At 43.0% G+C, this 24,106-nt stretch overlaps 2 protein-coding genes across 2 annotated transcripts in view; both read left to right on the top strand.

Moving 5' to 3' along the window:
- Positions 1 to 22,213, top strand: part of LOC134874826 (zinc finger protein 260-like) — a 28,598-nt gene extending 6,385 nt beyond the window's left edge. The window contains exon 2 of the mRNA XM_063899041.1: positions 19,255 to 22,213. Coding sequence (XP_063755111.1) covers positions 19,255 to 20,636 — 1,382 coding nt within the window. The 3' untranslated portion in view covers positions 20,637 to 22,213. The remainder of the gene's footprint in view (positions 1 to 19,254) is intronic.
- LOC134874824 (E3 SUMO-protein ligase ZBED1-like) lies at positions 12,940 to 15,994 on the top strand. The gene is made up of 3 exons (XM_063899038.1): positions 12,940 to 14,036; positions 14,447 to 15,075; positions 15,170 to 15,994. Exons 1-3 carry the CDS (start codon positions 13,190 to 13,192, stop codon positions 15,566 to 15,568), a joined length of 1,875 nt encoding a protein of 624 aa, XP_063755108.1. The 5' UTR covers positions 12,940 to 13,189; the 3' UTR covers positions 15,569 to 15,994.
- Positions 22,214 to 24,106: the final 1,893 nt, after the last annotated feature.

Genomic DNA, 24,106 nt, shown 5'->3' with positions numbered 1-24,106 from the left:
CCCAGCATTTGCAGTGACTTCGAGGATCATCATTATGACTGGGAACTCATCAATACCATTCTCCGCCATGACTGAACTGATGTTTTTGAGACAGAATTACAGAACACATTTCGACACCGCTGAGCCAAGTCGGGGGCCAGGCTTGTCAGGAACTCTTCCTGGGTCTCTGTGTACTTTTTCAATTCGCCTCTTGCAGGGCTCGGCCTCAACTTCCTCAGCCCATCTCTTTCTCTTCCAGCCTTGGAACAGAGGTAATAGTGATGACGTGGGCCTTGAGTGTCCTTACACCCCTCGCTTTTACACAAAAAGGTGGTCTTGCACTCTGCATCATTGCCGTGAACCTCGAGACACCTCCCACAAGCACCAAGTTCCTTAACTGCTTCTTTCTTTTCTGCCACTCTGAGCTCTTTGAACTTCTTGCAGTAATACAGCTTCCTCCCGTGGCCTCTATCTCCACAGACAACACAAGATGCTTGGGAGCTTGAGGAGTTGGTGGACTTTGTTCGGGCGTGCTTTTGTGGGATTCTTGCCTCTCTCTTGCTGGGATCATCCCTTAATTGATCCAATTGCTCATAAATCTTCTCCTGACTTTTCAGAAAACCAAGGAGCATGTCGAACCTGTCTTCAGGTGATACGTCTTCCTTCCCTTTTGATACATAGACCAGCCACTCCTTCTTTAAGCTTTCAGGCAGCTTGCTCTCCAGGGACTTTGTGACGAGAGGATTTTTCAAGGCGCCCGTGTTTCCCAACGCGCTGAGGTCATACAAGGCTTTTCAACAACCTGGATCAAGTCCACGATCTGCCTGGGTTGGTAGCTTTTCACCGGTGGCAGTGCCTGCAACTCTTCAACAATTTCCAGGGCAATTGCTGTTTTATTTCCAAACCGGTTTTCAAGGACGCGAAAGATTTCATCCGCCGTTCCATATGTTGACAGGCGAAGGTCCCTCGCTACCTTTTCCTCAAGGCTATCCAACAGCTGGAATTTCCTTACCTCCCGGGAGCCGGTAGGTTCCCCTTGCTTTTGGAGTGCCTCCCATTCCTTCTTCCAGAGGTAGAAGTTTCGCTTATTTCCATCAAACTGCGGGAGTACTGTTGGCTTCAATTTGATAGCAGGTGTCCGACGTGGCTCTTTTCCTGGGGACCCATCATTCTCCAGCTTCGCCTGTAATAGGGTGGCTTTCTCTGAAATCAAGTCAAGCAGCCAACCTTCCACACGCCTCATGCGCTGCTGGAAGTCAGGCCGCTCTTCATCTGGGACCCAGCGAGTCCATTTGCGGATGGCTTCTTTCCTGCTCTCACCAGCCCCTCAAGGTTACTAAGCATCAATTCATATACCTCCAATTTCAGGCCAGATTCCTTTTTCTGCATCCGCTCACACTCCCTTTCAGCTGCCCCCAGTGCCAGGGACAGTTCAGGGTTGCCAAAACTTCCCCATAGAACCCTCTGGACAGCCTGCTCCACCTCCTCAAGTTTTTCTTCACATTCATCTGATGTCTTCTTAATGTCTGCACTTACGTCCTCTTTGGCCTGCGCTTCTTCCTCAGTCCAGGAAATTTCCACCTCCTCATTTGCCTCCATCACCCGGTCAGCCTCGAGTGCGACCTTGCTGAAGGCTTCCACCAGTTCTTCCGCCGACATTTTCTTGCAAGACTTCAGTAGTGAGTTTGCCAGTCGGGAAAACCGCTGTTTGGCAGTCGTTCTCTCCTTCTTTAACTGCTGCAGAGACTTTGACCCCATTTTGGGCTTTGGAAACGAACTTGGAAAGCTGTGGGCGTGGACTCAGTTGCAGGTGGGCGTGGACTCAGTTGCAGGTGGGCGTAGACTCCGCTGACTTAGTTGCAGGTGGGCGTAGACTCCGCTGACTTAGTTGCACGTGTGTGCCCAACTGCAGAAGCTGTAGCCTGGCTTGCTAGGAGCCTCTTCAACCAGCTCGAGTCGGTTTTTCACTGTCAAGTGTTCCGTCTTTTTTGGCTGTGCTTAACCCCCACTTGATAGGGAGGCACCAATTCTGAATGTTTTAACTGGGTTTCACTCAATGACCAGGCTTCTTGTATCTTTATCCGATTTATTCCTTTTGTAGCCCAGACAGTACAGGTGAAAAACCTTAAAAACCAGAGAACACCAACCATTTACAAATTTGCACATCTCTTATAAAAATAGGCACAGGAATCAACAATGATCAATTATCAAAATGTTTGACCTGACACACACATGTATAAATAACCACATATATATATAAATAAATAACCACATGTATATAAATAAACACATTTGTTAAGTTAATCATTTTAGCTTGAATCCATCACAGATATTAAATTAGCCTACATTTTCTAATACGAGAACCACAATGAGTGACTGATCAACCACATGGATCACTAAACAGTTAAATTGTTAGCAGCATGTTTAGCACACCATTTTTTCCCATATAAATATTTACAAATATTTACAATATATATTCACTCCCACCAAGTTACAATGTGCAATTTCAGCAATTCATTTTAGACAAACTTCATATGATCTAGGACTATGCACGTTTTAAACCATGGCTTTATGCCAATCCATCACAGCAGTATTCCATATCAAAGAGCTAAATCACTGAATTAAGCAAACTACAATAAAACTGACTAACCAACGTTTCCACAATACATTCTGCACTACCCGTGAATATTTACAACACAAAAGCAGATACTACCGTGCACAAACACAAATGACTTTCCCGCGGCAGCATTCAAATGCGTCGTCGGCGTCCATCAAACAATCAACAAGTGGCACTCGCAACAAAGTCTTAACGTAGCGATCTTACCGGCTGTCTGTTCAGTCTTTGAATAATTGGTACCAGATTCAGCACAACTTCGGAAGAGCTCGATGAGAATGCCGCCTCTTACTCTCCTCGTGCTTTACTGACGTTTGTCTTTTTAAACAGATATTAAGCCGGAACTGCGTGCGTCTTCTTTTCCTGCTCGAGTGTTCCCATGCGAGTGATAATTAGTTCCGCTTGACTGCCGACGACGAAAAAGGGGCGTTCACCGTGACAATATTCTTTTGTGCAATCCTTCTGAGGTTTATTGATTATTAAACACCTAATAGTATTATTCCAGCGTCAATGAATGAGAGTTAGAGGACGTGTGTTTAGTATCTAACTCCATGCGTCATTCTCCCTCTACTATACAATAAGCTATAGTTCACTAACAGGCGGACCACTGTCCGAGTCCGGACCCTGGTGCTGACTGGACCCGGCCCTATAATCAACACATTAATAAGGGATTTTCATTTTGGGGGGGCAATTCTATTTTAACTGGTGCCAACAGGGGGAGAAGGAGACGATTGAGCAATAAAGGGCGATAAACACAAGAAGAAGAGACAAGTTAGCGGGGGAGAGACGAGTTAGCGGGAGACAGAGAGAGAAGGCGGAGAGAAGAGTGAGTGACGAGACGAGTTAGCGGGAGGCAGAGAGAAGAGTGAGTGAAGAGACGAGTTAGCAGGAAACAGAGAGAAGGCGGAGAGAAGAGTGAGTGAAGAGACGAGTTAGCGGGAGACAGAGGGAAGGCGGAGAGAAGAGTGAGTGACGAGACGAGTTAGCGGGAGACAGAGAGAAGGCGGAGAGAAGAGACGAGTTAGCAGGAAACAGAGAGAAGGCGGAGAGAAGAGTAAGTGAAGAGACGAGTTAGCGGGAGACAGAGGGAAGGCGGAGAGAAGAGTGAGTGAAGAGACGAGTTAGCAGGAAACAGAGAGAAGGCGGAGAGAAGAGTGAGTGAAGAGACGAGTTAGCGGGAGACAGAGGGAAGGCGGAGAGAAGAGTGAGTGACGAGACGAGTTAGCGGGAGACAGAGAAGGCGGAGAGAAGACACAAGTTAGCAGGAAACAGAGAGAAGGCGGAGAGAAGAGTGAGTGAAGAGACAAGTTAGTGGGAGACAGAGGGAAGGCGGAGAGAAGAGTGAGTGAAGAGACGAGTTAGCAGGAAACAGAGAAGGCGGAGAGAAGAGTGAGTGAAGAGACGAGTTAGCGGGAGACAGAGGGAAGGCGGAGAGAAGAGTGGGTGACAAGACGAGTCAGCGGGAGACAGAGAGAAGGCGGAGAGAAGAGTGAGTGAAGAGACGAGTTAGCGGGAGACAGAGGGAAGGCGGAGAGAAGAGTGAGTGACACGACGAGTTAGCGGGAGACAGAGAGAAGGCGAAGAGAAGAGTGAGTGAAGAGGCGAGTTAGCGGGAGACAGAGGGAAGGCGGAGAGAAGAGTGAGTGACGAGACGAGTTAGCGGGAGACAGAGAGACGGCGTAGAGAAGAGTGAGTGAAGAGACGAGTTAGCGGGAGACAGAGAGAAGGCGGAGAGAAGAGTGAGTGAAGAGATGAGTTAGCGGGAGACAGAGGGAAGGCGAAGAGAAGAGTGAGTGAAGAGACGAGTTAGCGGGAGACAGAGAAGGGGGAGAGACGAGTTAGCGGGAGACAGAGAGAAGGCGGAGAGAAGAGTGAGTGAAGAGATGAGTTAGCGGGAGACAGAGGGAAGGCGGAGAGAAGAGTGAGTGACGAGACGAGTTAGCGGGAGACAGAGAGAAGGCGGAGAGAAGAGTGAGTGACGAGACGAGTTAGCGGAAGGCAGAGAGAAGAGTGAGTGAAGAGATGAGTTAGCGGGAGTCAGAGGGAAGGCGAAGAGAAGAGTGAGTGAGAGACGAGTTAGCGGGAGACAGAGAAGGGGGAGAGACGAGTTAGCGAGAGAAGGAGGTGAGTGGAGCAACAATGACAACCTTCACATGTGTATGAGAATGGCCCTGACACCATTTCAGCCCCGATTAAAACTGTTCAATTGCTATGATGTGTTCGGACTGATATGTTCTATAATTGGCTGCACTGTTAAGTCAAGATGTGACAGGGTTAACGAAGAAAAATGGGAACTCAAGCTGCTGCTGCTGCTGCTCTTTATTTAGTTTTAAGAAAAGTAAGCTTTTTTAAGATGCACACATTTCCAAAAGCTTATTTTATTTTAAATGCAGTGTGAAACATTTAAAACATCTACAGTATTATACTGTATATCTGTATAGTTCAAGACACAATAAATGTTGTTGTTTTTGTACTTTGTTTGTTTGATGAGACAGTCAGTTGTGGATGACATGCAGACGTTGATTCAGCTACTAGGTCACAGCTAATGTATAGCACACTCATTCATAACGCCAGTTAGACATTTTGGAGTTCCGGACCTTTGCTTGAGGAAACCTTCCCTAACTGGACCTCGTTGAATTTTAGTTGAACACCCCTGCAATAAACTATAAGCTACATGCTAACTGAGGCTGAAAACAATAACATCCAGTACTACCGGAAGTACAAAGATCTGATCTGTTGGGAAACAGTGAATATCTTTTAATGTTCCGTTTCAATATATTGATTTATTCTCACAATCCCTCCTTACACACCTTTTTAAGGTATGTACACAGCACCTACATTTATTTTAAAAATGCATCTTGTTCCTGATCGGAATAAGAGGTTGTATCATCTTGCCCTTCCATCAATAATTGACTGTTCATCAATCAGTATTTGCTATTAAAGTGAACATTGATCAAACTTCTTTCAGTCTAAATTTTTTTTAAATGTATTTTCAATCCTCACAAATAATTTTGGCAAATTGGTTACTGTCTTAATAATCCTCTTATTAAGCCGTAAAGTAAAACTCCCATACATGTTAAAATACAACACAAAGTAAGTAAGTATTTAAAATACTACCTTATCAAATCAAACATTTTAAAATAATATAACCCCCCTTAGGTCAAATGTGTCATGGAGATTTTTACTGAACAGTTAACATAAAGAATTGTGTGATTTTAAACCTTATGGTCTAATGTAGCTTCAAAAATGTTACTAATTGGCTTGTGCCATAATTACAAACAAAATAAAACCCCAACATCTTCCGTTGAATTATGTTACATATTTCAGTTATCTCTGAATTCCTAATGAGTATCTACGTTATTCCTAAATCTTTAAAATCCCAATTAAAATTCAAAGTGTAATGGTGAACAACTACTCTCATTTCTGGAGAAGAAACACTAATGATGTAGATAGAATGAAACCAGTGAAACCATGATGCAGCCAGAATGAATTAATTTCCTGGCTGTTGTCCCTAAAAAAGTGTGCATGAAATATACTTCTGGATCAGAATCAATTACCCAAGGCTTCCCTTCCTGCCAATCACATAACCTCTTTTGATCAGTAATGACTCTTCTGGGATTTGGTAAACAGTTTTCGATGTATGGCAACTGCTTTCTCTTGTGGCACCAGACAAAACAGCTTTTACCTGTTAGTGTTTAGATGTTAACAAGCTGAACAGATGAATTCAGAAATCCAACATACTGTCGTCACATTTCTTTCTTCTAGGAACTTAAATGGCTTTTGTGAAACTATTTTGGGTCAGTGACAGATAAGGGTTGGCAAGATAAGCAATTCAAAAATATGTTTAAAACAAAACATGCCTGAGGTTTGTTAAAGTGTATATGTTGTATTTCTGTTGTATTCATATGATTTAATATGACATTTATACTATTTTTAACAAAAGATAGAACTGACACAAAACACTAGCCATAAAAAATTACAAATATCTAATATTTCACACCTCCCAGAGTTCATGCAATTGCTCTCATGAAATGAGTAGTTTATTTTGTAATATACCATGAGAATATGTTTTATCATATTTATTTCTAAATTGAAATTATATGGGTTTTTCATTGTAGTGAGCAAGACCATATGCTGTAAACCTCTTGTTTTGTGTCTATTCTTTGACCATTTGAGTAGAAATGGTTTAAACACCCATTAGTACAGTGTAGGAGAGTATTCAATTATTATCCACATCAACTTTTTTGTACAATATTAGTTTTTTACACAAGATACTGGTTACACCAATTGACATAAATCGGTTACACCAACTGACCATAAAACTTCTACGGCAAAAGGACAAGAAATTGACACAGAAAATAGTCATCAAGGTGAACTGAATTGGATATTTTAATATTCATGTAATTCATTAACTTCTACTCTGATTTTAGTTTCTCATACAATTTGTGTGTGTGTGTGTGTCAACACAACATTTCTTTCATCACTAAACTGTTTTGATTACATTTTTAAAAACTGACAACCATCAGTGTGAGTTCATTCCATCTGATGAGATCTGAACAAATTATTTCACATTAACATAACAATACAAATGAAACAGTGTCTCAGAAACTTAAGACTTGGAAATATTCCTGACCAGAAAAGTTGAGTCTGTGGAAAAAAAACATTAACCTTTCAGGCTGTGTGCTTGGAATTGTTTCCAGGCATCTTCTGTGAGTTTTGAATGACGTGAGTTCACAGGTTCTGGCTCAGAAATGATGTGAAGAACATCAGACTGATAATAGAACACAATGTCAGGTGGATGAGGCCAGGTGAAGACATTCTTCCTGGCTAGCTATTGCATGCAGCTTACCTCTACTTCATCCCCAACCACCTGAATGATCTGCCCCACAAATGGTTTGCCCTCATATCTGACAAGAGCAAACTTTCCCTGCTTACTTTCCTGATCTTCCACGCTGTCCGATGTTGAGGTGGTGGGTCCCGGAAATCAACTGCCGATGGCCCCATGACACTTGCAGATATGGGGTCTTTTGCAAAAGCATGAAATGTCCCGGTACTGAATGACAGCTGGCTCTTCACAGGTCACTTGATGAATCTTTAGTGTACCTTTTTACAGCTGGAATGAAGGCCGGGACTTTTTCCTCATATTTGTTGATTTCCTCTTCTGATATCCAGTGGCAACGGACACTGGATTCATGCTTCAGGAAGTTGAACACATCCTCTGCGGTCTGCAAATCCTTCCCCCTCAGGACTGCTGCATCAGCAAGCCGCTTTACGGCCCCACCAACGCCATTGAAGGGTTTTAGTGTCTCGCACCTGTTCAACCAGGCACCACTCAGTTGTGGTCAGTTCTAGAGCAGACATGTTTTTGTCAAATATCACGGCTGCTACTGCTGCTGATTACTCAGATGCCCTACAAATCATATTGTAGGTAGAGTTCCATCGTGTGACACAAATTCCATGAAACATTCTTGAAACCACATAGAAAAGGCACTGTACTTAATAAATCAAAGTTTTTCCTGTTCCTATACTGGTTAACAGGCCCATGACTTATTATATGAAGCGAAGAAGGTGGTGATTTGCACTTCAGGATGGCATCCTTCAGCACAGGCTCCAGGTGTGCCCACACAGCACACTCATCATTGCGGAGCTAGGCTGAGATGGTAGCATAGGAATATGATGTTAGTGCTGTGTATACCACGCAGGTATGGGTGGTGGCCTGCTTGCGGCTACCACCAAAAGGAAAAGCTTGAATTTCTGTATTTTATTTGCAGCTGTAATTTTCTGAGAAATCTAGATGGATGCAGATTTCATCATCTTGTAGTGTTTCGTTTTTTTCTCTGAGAGCTTTTACTTGATGGATCCAGTTGAATTGGTGTTTGGCCAGAGAGTCAAGCTTCTTGTTGAGAAGAACAAGAAGGTCAGCAGTCTTCCCACTCTGTCACCTTGGCAAAGTTGGTGTAGGATATTCCCTCCTCGGTGATCCTCGACCACTGCTGCCAATTTAGAATGTCTTCATCCAGAGGGCCCTCAAATTCCACCTCATTGAAGCAGCATTTTACACAGTCACGATACATACACTGTTTGCTGGATGTATCACATGCAATACCAGCCAGCAGATCTGAAATGCTGTTTTTCTGTAGAATGCCTCTCTGGTACAATTTTTCAAACTTGAGCTTGAAATTTTCATGATCAATGCATGCACATGAATTTCTGTCCGAATCTTTGGCTGGAGTAATGTAAAACGGACAGTATCTCACAAACTGTCTGTACGACAGTCTGTGGTGTCTCAAGACAGTTCCATTGTAAATGGCATGGATGTCTTTAAGGGAGTGAAATAGTACTCTCTGTTGTTTGATTTTGTTTTTTGTCACGGTGTCCTTTTTCCAGACAACATGCGGCTATTCTCCTCTCTGCAAAGAAAGCTGACCACTTTCTCCCTTTTCTCTTCTGAACTTTTCTTTCTGTCCCTCGGTTTTTTTCTTTCTTTTGGTTGTCCAGTGTCCAATGTCCAATGTCCATACTCCCTTCTGAGTTCTCATCTCTGCCAAGAAAGCTGCTACTTCCCTTCTGATGGACCAAAAGCGCTCCAACACCCTGCCTTTGCTGAGCCATCTCTTGTTGTGCAGCAAAAGATCCTCAGCGTTTGCATCAACTTCTCTGAGGAATTCCCTAAGCATGCAATGCTGATAGGAAGATTGTTGCCCTGAGCAATGTATCATTTTCCTCATTGTGTTCATCACCTCAGCATGCTCATATGACAGGGAGGAGCACAGGACAAATTGATGGATTATGCAATGGTAAGAGATGAAATCAGGATTGTCCTCTTTCATTCTTGCCACATCTCCTTTCTCTCTCCCCATCCTGGCAGGGGTTCCATCTGTGGTTATTGAAACCACTTGTTTTGTCTGTATTCCTCGCTTTGTCAACATCTCCTTAATGGCCAGGTAGATGTCCTCTCCTCTTGTACTGGTCTGAGGGGAGCTACACTTAACATGTCTTCACAGAACCCTTTCTTGTCTTTGTTGAAGAACCTTACGTAAACTTACAGCTGAGCATTGTCAGAAACATTAGTGGACTCATCTACAGCTAAGCCTACACATGGTGCCTTATGAAGGGCTTCATCTAGGTGGGCAGCACATCCTGGGTTAATATCTCACTTTTCTTTGTGGCTGATGGTGCCGACATAGGTATTTGCTTTATTTTTTCACACAGCTCTTCTTTATGTTTTCCCTCAAGCAAGGTTTGAGCTACTGCACTCATGCAGTCCTTGACAACCCCTCCATCAGTAAATGCTTTTTTGTTTTGACCCAAAATCCAAGCCACTCTGAGGGAACATTCATCAGCACGTTGTTGGGCAGTGAATGAATGGGTCAGGATCCTGGTGGACTGGTCATACTGGGCTTGAGACTGCTTATTTTTTGGGACCTCAGTTCTGACTTGATTGGGTGTGTTTGGTCAAACACTTTGTGTTTTGTCTCATAGTGGCGCTTCACATTGCCACTAGTAATGAGCGCCATGGTCTTTGAAAAAATGAGACACACTGGTTTTGTGCTCCCAGTGGGCAGGATGAACAGAAATGAGTCTGTCCACTCAGGGTTGAAGGCTCTGTTCTCACTGTCCACTTTCCTCTTCTTAGCGAGCGCCATGTGTAACTACTTATCTCTCTCTGTCTCCCGCTAACTCGCCCCTCCACTCACCGCCTTCTTTCTCTCTCTCCCGCTAACAAGTCTCTCCCCTCACTCTTCTCTCTGCCTTCTCTCTGTCTCTTGTTAACTTGTCTCTTCACTCACTCTTCTCTCCGCCTTCTCTCTCTGTCTACCGCTAACTTGTGTCTTCTTCTTGTGTTTATCTCCCTGTATCGCTCACTCGTCTCTTTTGCCCCCTGTTGGCGCCGGTTAAAATAGAATTGCCCCGTCAAAATGAAAATCCAATTATTAATGTATTGATTATAGGTCCGTATAGGTCGGCGCCAGGGTCCGCGCTCCGCCTAGTAGTTAGTGAACTATGTACTAGGATATGCATAAAGAAAGATGGGTCAAAAAGTGCAACTTGTATCGATCATATAGTAACAAATTGTAGCCATTTATGTTCACAGGCAATATCAATTCCAATAGGGTGTACTGATCATAATTGAATAAATATCGTGAGAAAGACAAAGGTGCCAAAAGCTGAACCAAAAGTTATTGTGAGGAAATCAATTAAATATTTTCGTTTAATCTGAAAATCACTCACTGCATACATTGAAAAATTGTACCTCTTACTAAACAACACTTCTGCATTAAGTAGGCGACAACAGCCACATACAGCTCAAGAAGCTGTCGCAGATAAGTAAATATATGGTATAAATAAGTGTGACACGTTGGTTATGCACTGTAGACTGTACGCATTGCTTTGAATTACTGTAATAAGTATTATTATATATATATATAGTATAAGTAATCTTGCTTACCACAAATGTTAACATGGTCAGATTGTTCTGTACTTGATGTTTTATTAATTGAAAACAAGACTCTGTGATTGATTGCCAGCCCTCTTTCCTGCATTTGGCAGTTTCAACTGTTTCCTTTAGCCCGGAATTTGACTTCATAGCCTTTAAGTCCCCTCGCAGAGCTCTGATTGGTCAGCTGGCGGTGCTTTTATTTGATTTGATCTCTTATCTCGAACATAACCCCAGTAAAACGTGAACCTGCATGGTAGGACCGAAAACCCACTCTTAACTAGGGCTGTCACTTTTTGGAAAAAAAAGTAAGCTTAAATTTTCATTGAATCGATTGTAGAATCGATTATCTATGTCTACGTTTCAATTTTCTAAATAAAGGCCAACACACTGCCATTAGGGCGAACGTAAAGAGGGCGCAAGAGACGTACAGGTCAGCATTTCTGATTATTTATTGCGTGAAGTTCGTGTATAACAAACAGGAGCGTTCTCGAAAAACAATAAGCAGTATGGACTGCCATAACATCGATGACGAAAAACATTACTGCAGTTTTCTGGCTGTGTTTACCATTATAAATACATTATATATGTATATATGTATACAAATACATTACATTATAAAAAATTCACTTGAGGACTAGCCAACATAAAAATAGGTTGAGAATATTTCACTTAGCCAACACGCAGTATCGCTACATTCCCCACAACAGACAGTGGACTAGAACATAGGCTATTGCAGTCTATAACAGGGCTGCATTTATGATTTGTTCAAATGTCTCCTATACATTTAACCCATTGTATCCATTATAGATAATTGTTCAACAATGACACTTTAAACCACATGTGTCAAACTCAAGGCCCGCAGGCCACATCCGGCCCATGAATGAATTATCTTTGGCCCGCATGACAAAATCTATTTACTATTAGAGCTGGCCCGCTGGTATATCATACGCGCCACCATAATACTACAAATCCCATAATGCACTGCCCGTGCGTCGGCACGTCAATCACAGGCCCGCGTCAATCACAAGCGCCCCCACTCGTTCATCAGCACTTCTGTCAACTTTCATCCCTCTCCCCACAAAATGGCTAAACGAAAGGTGGACTTTGAAAACAGGGGTTTTCAAGACAGGTGGGAGGCACAGTACATGTTCGCGGATGTAAAGGGCAAAGCTGTGTGTCTTCTGTGCGCAGACAGTGTGGCTGTAATGAAAGAATACAACATAGAAAGACACTATGAAACGAAGCACCACGACAAATACAAGCATCTGGACACGACACAAAGGCTACAGAAGGTAGAAGAATTAAAAAGAAGTCTGGTGTCACAGCAGGCTATGTTCACTAAAGCCAAATCACAAAGCGAGGCTGCTGTTAAGGCCAGTTTTATTGTGGCAGCAGAGATTGCAAAATCATCCCGGCCCTTTACCGAGGGGGAATTTGTCAAAAACTGCATGATTAAAGTTTGCGACACCGTGTGCCCAGAAAAAAGGCAAGCATTTTTAAATGTGAGCCTGAGCCGAAACACCGTTGCTGACCGTGTTCGCCACCTTGCTGCCAATCTCCAACAACAGTTTATGGGAAAGGGAAAAGCTTTCATCGCGTACTCCCTTGCTGTGGATGAGAGCACCGACACTTCTGATACTGCCCAGCTGTCAATTTTCATCCGTGGAGTGGAATCAAGCCTGTGCATAACAGAAGAGTTTTTTGGATTACGCTCAATGCATGGCACAACTATGGGGAAAGATCTCTTTAAGAGGTGTCCAGATGTGTAGATAAAATGGGGCTGCCGTTAGGGCTGAACGATATATCGCATTTGCGATAATATCGCGATATGACCAAGTGCGATGTTCTAATCGCGAAAGTCTGCGATTTAAAAAAAAAATTAAATAAAAAAAAAAAAAAAATTTTTTTTTTTTTATATCATTTAAAAAATCATACAGTACATATCAACATACAAACGTACAAGGGGTACACACGTATAAAAATACATCAACATTATAAAGAAAGGCTGCGATTATACTCTGTTCACGTGATATGCGGGAGTAAAACGAGATTGTCTAACCACAGAGGCTGCACTCTGGTCACGTGACACAGGGAGCAAAGTTTTGAAACAGTCTACCGGAGAGAACTCGCAAGCAAAGCTAGCTGTAACCTACGCAATGGCCTCAGGCTCAACAGAACCAGACCCTGCGGGGCTAGTTTCAAAGAGGAAATACACATCAGTCGTGTGGGACTATTTCGGTTTTAAGAAAGAAGATGTTGCACAGAGTCAGGTACTGTGTAAAACCTGCCTGGTCAGAGTTGGTACATCACGGGGCAACACTACCAATTTGTACCAGCACCTAAAAACGCAGCACAAAACAGTGTATGATAGATGTATGGCTACAAAATCAAGCAGTGTGCAGAATAATCCTAGTAAAGTTAATCGGCAAGGATCACTGACCGAACTGTTTGAAGGTGTTACGCCATATGAACGCAGTTCAAAGCGGCACACGGAAATTACCAAAGCAGTAACCCAATGCATCGCGAAAGACATGATGGCCGTCAATACGGTGACCAAGCTTGGGTTCAATAATTTGGTAACTACGCTGGATAAGAGGTACAAAATGCCCTCCCGCACGTATTTTAGTCAGACTGCCCTTCCGGAGCTACATATGCAGTGTAGGCAGAAAGTAGCAGCGGACTTGAAGGCTGTGGAGTTTTTTGCGGCTACAACAGACATGTGGTCAAGCCGTACAGCGGAGCCTTATCAAAGCCTTACGGTCCATTATATCTCTGAAGACCTCCACCTCGAAGCTCGCAGCCTTCAAACGGCCTACTTCCCCGAAGACCACACAGGCGAAAACATTGCTGCTGGCCTGAGAGAGGGGCTTGCGTGCTGGGATCTCACTGAAGACAACCTTGTCTGCATAACGACGGACAACGCGTCAAATATGGTGAAAGCAGCACAGCTGAACGAATGGACCAGACTCCAGTGTTTCGGACACAGATTACATCTTGCTATTGGTAAGTTTCTGCTGAGAGAGAGAGAGAGTGTGTGTGTGTGTGTGTGTGTGTGTGTGTGCGTGTGCGTGTGTGTGCATGCACGCGCCTGTGTATCACTCTCTCCCACAAACACACACCACACTATTATTTCCCTTGTTCTTTAATGCTGTTAATTCTAGTTATGTTATGTCAACCCAACGCTGATGTACCCACCTCTCCTTATGTATTTTCTTTTTTGTTTTTGTCTTATGGTCTGATGTTCTTGTATGTCATGATGTATGTAACAATAGCTTTGGCAACACTGTTCCCATAGTCATGCTAATAAAGCAAATTTGAGAGAGAGAGAGAAATGGTGAAACCTTGTATCACACAACAGCAATTGTTTGAGTTACACTAATTTTACTTTTTTACTTAATTTTTTTTTCCTCCAGAAAATGCAATCAAAGATGATAGAGTATCCAGAGCAATAGGGCAGTGCAGGAAGTTGGTGGGGCACTTCTCCCACAGTTGGAAGAAAAAGGCAGCGCTCACTGAGGCACAGAAGGAGCTTAAGCTTCCTGAGCACTCTCTCATTACTGAGTGCCCTACAAGATGGGGGTCCAAAGAGAAAATGATTGCCAGAGTGCTGGAACAGATGACAGCCATATCAAAGGTATTGTCAGGTGACCGACATGCACGCCCCCTCATCCCAACCTGGCAGGATGCTGCCGTGTTGAAGTCCATTCATAAGGCACTGCATCCTCTCTCCGAATTTACTGATGCTCTTTCTGGAGAGGAGTATGTGAGCATCTCCTACCTCAAGCCAGTTCTCCATCTTCTGGCAACATCAGTCTTGGCTGAAGATGCTGAGGACACTGATCTGACTAGATCAATTAAAACCAAGGTCCTGGCTTACCTCAACGACAAGTATAGTGACCTCATCACCCAGGAGCTTTTGGATGTTGCGTCTTTCATGGACCCTAGGTTCAAAACGCAATACATCAGCGCAGACAACCTTCCTGCCATTAAGGCCCGACTGAAGACAGAAATGGTGGAATCAGCAAGACGTACACATAATCAGGTTAATCCTTGAAAATAATTTTTCCACAAACACATACTATAATAGGTATATATAAGCTAACTGCAAAACTAATGTCTCTTTTCCCATCTGGCAGGAGAAGAGGTCTCGCACTGAAACTGCTCAAAATTCTCCAAGTGCACAGGCCTCTGGGGGAAAGGCAAAGAAGTCTCTTGGTAGTCTTTTTAAAACCAGTGTGGCCTCTTCAGCTTTGCCTCTGCCACTTGAAGATGTCGTGGAGGCAGAGTTGAATAGTTACCTGTTGAGCCCTGTCATTGACGGAGAGGATGATCCCTTAGCCTGGTGGAAGGTGCACAACATTCACTTTCCACGACTGTGCAAGATGGCCCGCAAATATCTATGTGTGCCAGCCACAAGTGCCCCCTCAGAGCGTTTGTTCAGCACTGGAGGGAATATAGTGACTTGCACTCGCTCATCCTTAAAGCCAGCAAAAGTTGATATGCTGGTCTTCCTAGCAAAAAACCTTGAGCTATGATGATTATGGCTGGCAGAGCCATAATCATTGTGCACTTTAGTTTGTGCTGTGTTACTGTTACTGCAGATAATCAAGATGTTCAGCCAGTTTTAATTTAAAGGTGTGTTTGTGTGTGTATACAATTGCTATATTATGTTTGCACTTTATGTGTAATGTTACTGACTAGTTTTATTTATTTAATATTATTTTTTAATTTAATGACTTTCTAGCAGTTCACAGATGTCGAAAGTCGAGTGTGGTAAAGCCACAGATTGTTTTTTATATATATATATATATATTTCTGCACATTGTACTGACTTTCATTTTAATGTTTACACCAGGGTTCCTTGTCAGCACTTTATGCTCAGATGTTACTATACTATGCTCAGAGATGTTACTACTCAAAATATACTATTGTGTATGTTCAAATATACTGTTTTGATTGAATTAGTTGTCAGTCATCATTCATGCAAACTCATGTCATCATAACAGAGGTATGTCTTCCAGGAAAGAACAGTTTAAAATTAATGTAATATAGTATTGGCCATACTATATGATGTTTTGCTTGTCAATAATACAGAAGACAAAGTCCTTAAAAAATAATCGCATATCGCATCGCAATCGCAATATTGGCGCGAAAAATCGCAATTAGATTATTTTCCATAATCGTTCAGCCCTAGCTGCCGTGGGATAAACTTGTTGGACTGACAACAGATGGAGCGCCTGCGATGTGCGGTCAAAAAAGTGGATTGGTGGGGAGGATCCGAGAAAAGATGCAGGATGAAAACGTCACAAGTGAGCTGACAGCTTATCACTGCATCATACACCAGGAATCGTTGTGTGGCAAAGCCTTGAAAATGGAACATGTAATGAGCATCAAAACACGAGCGGTTAACTTGATCAGAGCCAGAGGTTTAAATCACCGCCAGTTCAAGTCTTTTCTGGCGGAGTTAAATTCGGACTATGGTGACTTGCCCTATCACACAGAGGTGCGATGGCTAAGCCAGGGAAAGGTGCTGGAAAGATTTTTCGAGTTGCGTGAGGAGATCTGTGAGTTCATGGAAAGCAAAGGGAAAGACACATCAGAGCTCCGAAATAAAAAGTTTCTGTGTGAAGTAGCGTTTCTGTGTGACATCACGAGCCATCTGAATGCGCTAAACCTGCAGCTTCAGGGGCGGGGCCGTGTCATCACTGACATGTACGCTACAGTGAGGGCTTTTAAAACCAAGCTGCGCCTGTGGGAGACGCAGATTCTTCAGGAAAACTTGAGCCATTTCCCGCACTGCCAAACAATGAAAGAGCAGGTCGCTGCCGCTGTTTTCCCAACTAGACCGTTTACTGAAAAACTCGGCAGACTTGGTGCTGACTTCACACGGCGATTTGCCGATTTTGAAGCCCAAAAAAGCAGGTTTGAACTGCTCAGTAATCCATTTGCAGCGGACGTGGAAAGCACACCATCAAACCTGCAAATAGAGCTGATCGAGCTCCAATGTAGTGACACACTGAAGGCAAAATATCAGTCTGTGGGCGCTGCAGAGTTTCCACGTTTCATCCCCGACACAATGCCCCATCTACGCTCCCAGGCTGCTCAAGGTGAAGGTGTTCATCTTACTGATGAACACCTTCACTCAATCCTGAGGATTTCCTCAGCTCAGAGCCTGACCCCAGACATTGATGAACTTGTAACCAAGATAAGACACCAAGTATCTGGCTCAGACAAGTGAGCATCACAGAGCAGCAAACGGTGCTTTGACACAGTTTCAGTTTTTAATGCAGTTTAATATTTGCATTTTGTTCTCTTGCTACTACAGGACATTTGATTTTTCTTTGAAGTAAATTTCTTCTGGCTGTTGTTTGTCTGTAGAAAATGTTCTTTTTTTATTTATTTATCATTTTTCTTTCATTTATTTCATAATTAATGTTGTTTTATAGGCTCCAGGTTCAATATGTGCAATAAGGTTGTTTCAATAAGTTTTCAATAAACGTTGAACCCGTCCGGCCCTTGACTTGTAGCAATTTCTTAATTTCGGCCCACTGTGTATTTGAGTTTGACACCCCTGCTTTAAACTGACTTACCCTACTTGAGAACAGTGGGTGTTTTTTTTAACTGAACGTAGCCAACACTTATGCTAGGCGTAGGCTACATGAAACATGCAAATAAGGCCTATTCCAAATTATTGGACAGGAAAACAAGTCGATCAACATTTTCAGGGTCCAGAGCAGAGCGTTTTTTATTCACTATATGTCCAGCTGTTGAGAATACGCTCTAATATGTCAGCATCTCAGGATGTGGGGTATTGGCATGTGGACAAGGCTTGGGTGGCGACTTTGAAGGGTTTTAGTGTCTCGCACTTGTTCAACCAGGCGCCACTCAGTTGGAGTCAGTTCTAGAGCAGACATGTTTTTGTCAAATATCACGGCTGCTACTGCTGCAGGTTACTCAGATGGCCTACAAATCATATCGTAGGTAGAGTTCCATCGTGTGACACAATCGTTGATTAGCTTCTCTGGCTTTAGGCCTAGCATACGCTGCTTATCCTCCAAGAGGCTGCTGTCGGTGGTGGATCTGCTAAAATGAGAGGCAGTTTTTCTTAACATATGTATTGCAAATCCCTCAGTATGCCTGCGATGCACTCTGCAACATGCTCTGCTCTATGGCTACCTCTCAGCTGCTTTGTTTGCAGTACAAAATCACGGAGTTCCCAAGTCTCTGAAATGAAGTGTGCCGTCACTTTGATATAGGCCTCTGTAGCGAGTGAACTCCATCCATCAGTAGTCAGAGCAACTTTTTTGCCACTCAAAATCTGCTGTATGTTTTCACGACTAGAGTCATAGATTTTTGCAATCTTCCTTGTTACTGTGGTTCGTCAAGGTAGGGTGTATCTCGGCTCAAGTTCATGAACAAAATCAATGAAACCTTCACCCTCCACTATGCTAATTGGCCGCATGTCTTGACATATGAATTTTGTGTTTATAGCCTCTTTCCATGCAGCAGGTAGAGGTGCAGACGGGGGGAAAAAGGTTGTCAGTCTGGGCTGTTTAGCTGGTGTCTCTACTGGGTCAAGCTCTTTATATTCTTCGGGATGATGAGTCTGCATATGCCCCCTCATAGTTGTAGTGCTGCTGTGATATGGGAACTCCCGATTGCACAGTTTGCATACCACTTTGTCCTTCTCCATAGTTTTGCCTTCTGCCCAAAATCCGAAGTGCTTCCATGTCGAACTCCTCATGTGATTAGGGGTTATCACTCGTCTCTCATGTCGCGCAGGTTGATCGCTGTTGCCCTCCATTTTTTAGCAAAACACTAAGCCGCGGTAGCTGATTGACACTATCAGGCTGTTTCAGGGGCGTAAAATTGGTGGGAATTTACTTGTTAGCCCTCGCAATGCCTACTGCACTTTCGGAATTATTTTCTTTTCTGCTTGTTTGAGTTATTTTAATAATAATCATAATGAAATAAAATATTTTTTATTTGTTTAATTCGTTAAAAAATAAGTTATTTGGTAAAAATCGATTCCCTCTTTTCGTTTTCGAAACGTGTGTTGGTCGGTCCAATCGATTGTACAGTCGATTCTCGAACGTAAAGTGACAGCCCTACTCTTAACCCTGAAGACACCTCGCTAACCCCAAATCCTGCTCCGTAGTACATTCCACTGGTTTAGTGGGGGTCAGTAATGTCACTGTTTCCTGTTTCCTGTTTCCTGCAGACGTCCAGCAGCTGGTGGTGGTTAAAGAAGAGGTTCCCCCTCAGCAGCAGGAGAGGGGCTCCAGTCTGAACCAAGAGGACACAGAGCCCCCCCCACACATTAAAGAGGAACAGCAGGAACTCTGGAGCAGTGAGGAGGGAGAGCAGCTTCAAGGGCTGGAGGAGGCTGATATCATCGAGTCCACCTTCACTCCTGTCCCTGTGAAGAGTGAAGATGATGAAGAGAAACTTCCATCCTCAGAGCTTCATCACAGACAGACTGAACTCATGGAAACACAAGCTGATGGAGAGGACTGTAGAGGACCAGAACCAGCCTCAGATCCAGATACACATTTACAACCAGATACTGAGGACAACACTGGAGACTCTTCTGAACCTGAGACTGATGGCTGTGGTGATTGGAAGCAGACCAGAGAGCCTCAGCCAGGTTTAAGCTCTCTGAAATATGATCAAGTCCCTGTCAGTGATTCCAGATATAGTGCTGGAGAAAAAACACTCAGCTGCTCAGTTTGTAAGAAGTCTTTTAAATGGAGAAGTAGATTAAACGACCACATGAGATCACATACAGGAGAGAAACAATTCAGCTGCTCAGTTTGTCAGAAGTCTTTTTCACAAAAATCTGATTTAAAAGAGCACTGGCAAACTCACAAAGGAGAGAAACCATTTAACTGCCCATTCTGTAAGAAATCTTTTAAATATGATTCAAACCTGCAGAAACATATTGGAGTGCACACAGTAGAGAAACCATTCAGCTGCTCAATTTGTGACAAAAGATTCAGCCACAAATGGATACTGAAAACACACACCAGAAATCATACAGGAGAGAAACCTTTCAGCTGCTCAGTTTGTAAGAAGTCTTTTAAATGGAAATCAAATTTAAAGCTTCACATGAGAATCCACACAGGAGAGAAACCATACAGCTGCAGTGTTTGTGACAAAAGATTTAATTGCCTATCGCATATGAAAAGCCATATCAGAATCCACACAGGAGAGAAACCATTCACATGCTCAGTTTGTAAGAAGACTTTTAAAAGGAAATCAAATTTAAAGCATCACATGAGAATCCACACAGGAGAGAAACCATTCAGTTGCAGTGTTTGTAACAAAAGATTTATCCAGCAGAATCGCGTCAAAAACCATAAATGTCCTGGTCATCAGTCCTCACCGTTTCATCAAACTCAAACTGAGGAGAACAGAGTGGCAGAGCCTCCAGCCAGCAGCTCAACTGAGCTCATGGAAACAGAAGCTGATGGAAAGGACTCTGGAGGACCAGAATCATTCAGGAACTCGGATCCACAGAGAGAGTTAAAACCAGATACTGAGGACAGGACTGGAAACTCTTCTGAACCTGAGACTGAAGACAGTGATGATAGTCAGTTTTAAACTCTGTGGAAAAGCTCCTGTAAGTGACACCAATGTGATACCTACTCTGAGTTTAACATTTTGGCTCCATGTTCAGACTTAAATTTAGGAGGAAATCAGAGAAAGAGAAAGCAGAGAAAGCATTCAGTTGCTCAGTTTTATGTTTCAGATCTGAACAGAATTTGCTTTTAATTACTCTTAATTAGTCAACAGTAGTGTAAGTATCAAAGCCAGAAGGAAAGCTTCTATAATATGTTGCAATAGCAAAGTAGAGATCACAGCGATTGAAAATATATTCTGAGATGGACAGCACGATAGTTTAAGCTGTAATCTGTCTGCTGTGTTGTATCATCATACCCGTCCTGAGAAATGTCCAGCTCATCCAAAAGCTCCTGCTCCATCTGATTGATACAGAAGGGCCTTGCTGTGGTCCAAGCCTGTCAACGTTACTCTGTACTCACTCTCAACACCAAGCTAATGTTGATAGTACACTCATCTTAAATTAAACTATGCAGTTGATATTTAAATATCTCTTTAAAGTCGGGAGATCCTTCATATTTTACTTACAAGGTCAGTCGTGAAGGAGGATTAAAGAGTTTTTAGAGCCCATATTTTCATTGCCTCGAGTTTGCTGAGAACAAACGAGTGATTTAAAGGTTATTAAAAATCCTTTACAAATCATGTTGGTGTTTTATTCAGAGTAAGTGTGACTTGGTTAAGTCTAGGTAAATTCTATATTTCAGTTTTTATCAAAAAATCCCGCGAAACAACTGCAGTTTATTGATGTTAACAAGTATCTGTTTATCTGCAGTTGATTTATGTAATTTATCTCTGAGCTCCATATTTGACTCTATTTAAGTGGGGTTGCACGTAGAGAACTATTAAAGTGAGACGGGAATAATCTGAATCGTCTGTTATTAACTATTGAGATTAGTTTGTGTGAAAATGGATGTGATTTCTGATAAGTTTACAGTATGAGATAATCTAATGCAGCCTCAGTCTGCCTTTAAATTCAATACCAAACAATGGTAATCCAGCATTTGGAATAAAGGACCAGATTGAAACTGACTCTGGAAGGGTAAACACATGTATAAACAGTACAGTATATTCATATTTCTAAAACAATCAGTAAAATAGTTTAGTTCCTGTGTTTCTGGTTGGAGATAACACAAGCAAAAACATGTATGTGCGGTTGTTCACGCAGTGCGTTTATTAGCAATGCTTTTGACATGGTTTCTGGTACTTCAATCCATCAGAGCGTCTCTGTTCCACACTGAAAAATCCCAAAAGACCTTGGATCAAATGCTGGAATCATTCATGTTCCCCTCCAGAGGGATTGTGACAGCCTTTGGTAATATTCTAACAGGTAAAGGTGCTTTTTTTATATGCTTGAGGGTATGCCCAAAGGAAATGCTATTTGAAATTGTAGTGGCCACGATATCCATTTGTTGGTTTCTTTTGTTTGTGATTCACTCCTGGGCTGACAGATGGGTATACGCTTGTTGTTGAGAAAGAAGGCGTCCAGATGCGAATGAAAACAAAAATATTCTTGTGTATTCCAACAGCGATGCAAAAATGAATAAACCTTTTCAATCACACTCTTTTGGTCATTGGATTTTCTTTTCACAAAAGGATATTCAAAACAAAAAACGATTGGGTATTTCATTTTCGTTTTAAAATTGAAGAAAGCAGAGGAAGACAGCACAGTGTTGGAGATGTACAGAATAGTAAATCAAAACAGATATTTAAATTTGAACTATTTATTTACATCAAATATCAAAACACATGTACAGCTGCCATTTAAATACTGTATTGACGTTAACTTTCAAAAAAACATTGAAAAAATAAATGAGTGAACACAGAGGTTTAATAAGAGATGTTGTCGGGGGTTTCAGAAGAGTGAATCTCTGTGAATAAAGAGTCTCACCACTGAGAGAGTTCACCTGGTTCACCACAAACAGCTAGAGGGTGGTCCTGGTGGTGAGCAGCTCAGTTGAAACCCCCACTTTTTTCTGCTGCTTGGGAACATCTCAGTGAGGTGGATAAAAACGGCCTCAACCAATCGGCCGGCGTCGGGCCACTTTGCAGGGCCTCTTCCTGTTCCCACCATGCAGCTCTAACCAGACACAGGAGAGAGGTTAGTGGAAAGGAAAAACTGTGAGAGAGAATACACAGCAGGTCGCTGCTCCACCTACCGCTTCATGCTCTCCACCACGGGCACAGTGTTGGCTGCGTAAATCTTTGACTTTTTGAACATCCCTTTTGTCAGCTGCAGATCTCCACCAGACTGCGGCCAGCTGAACCACCTGCTGGTAGCCGCTGGGGGCTCCATCAGCACCAACAGAGGAATGATCTGAAGGTCCAGGAAGCTGTAGAGGCTGCAGTAGCAGCAGCTGAGGAGGAGGAGAAGGCAGTGGAGGAGGAGAGGAGTGAGGAGAAGGAGGATGCCGCAAAGCAGGAGGAGGGAAGGATCCAGAAGGTAGTGGTTAAATATCTCGTCCTCCTCCTTATCCACCACTACAGTCACCTCATTGTTGACGGGCTCACCGGGATCATCAGGGACCTGCTGGAGTGGCCTTCCACTTTGATGGTAAAGGTAGAGGTAGCTGATCCAGATGAGCTCACCTGAGGAAGAAAAAGTAAATACATTCTTAATATCAGAGTTGTTGACATTATTATTTTCTCTGCAGAGGTTACGACGCAAACAGAAAAACAAGTTGCTGTGCATTTGAGCCTTGGACCCTTGGGGACCCCCCTCTCCAGCAGCATTTACTCTGAATCCAAAGTATCACCTGTGTACTGCAGCTGCTTCTGGTAGTTCTCCACCAGCGTGATCTGGGAGAATTCCTGCATCAGCTGGCTGAAGGTGTGTTTACTACTGAATATATAGTAATAAATCCCTAATAGGTGTGAGAGCTCCTGCCTGCCATCAGGAGCTGTATATGGTGAGGAGAAATCAAAGCAATAATAGATTTTAACTGGTCAAAGACAAGCACAGCTCATAGTATATTTGTGTAGGTACATAGAGCCTAATATTGAATATAGCCTTTTCATAAGAGATATTGTGAATGGAGGAAATAGAGAGATTTATTGTGCCTTTTGGTTTTTGTGACTGTAGAAACTGGTGCCAGCCCCTTCGGCTCCCGCTGCTGCCTTTGCCCGGTCCTCTTTCCACCTTGTGAGCCCCTCCAACAGGTACATCTGGAAAAAGCACCCCCTTGCAGAGGTGCCTGCAACATGACACAGAAACATCAGGATTTTACACCCAGGAAGAAACACTCTTTAAGCATGAGTAACTAACATGGGATGAACCTGTTGAGGTGCAGGTGGAACGACTCCAAGGATGTCGAGCCGCGGGCACAGCAGTAGACGGACAGAGCCACCCCACCCTTGGTCACCTGTCCACCTGTCCGGTCTAACAGTAGTTCGAGACTTAAAAAACAAAGACTTAAAAACAATCAGTTTAGAGGAATTATGATATAGTATATGCC

The sequence above is a fragment of the Eleginops maclovinus genome, chromosome 13, assembly GCF_036324505.1.
Source record: "Eleginops maclovinus isolate JMC-PN-2008 ecotype Puerto Natales chromosome 13, JC_Emac_rtc_rv5, whole genome shotgun sequence".
Classification (NCBI taxonomy): domain Eukaryota; kingdom Metazoa; phylum Chordata; class Actinopteri; order Perciformes; family Eleginopidae; genus Eleginops; species Eleginops maclovinus.
Note: the sequence above shows the minus strand (reverse complement) of the source record. Positions and strands in the feature narration are given on the sequence as shown.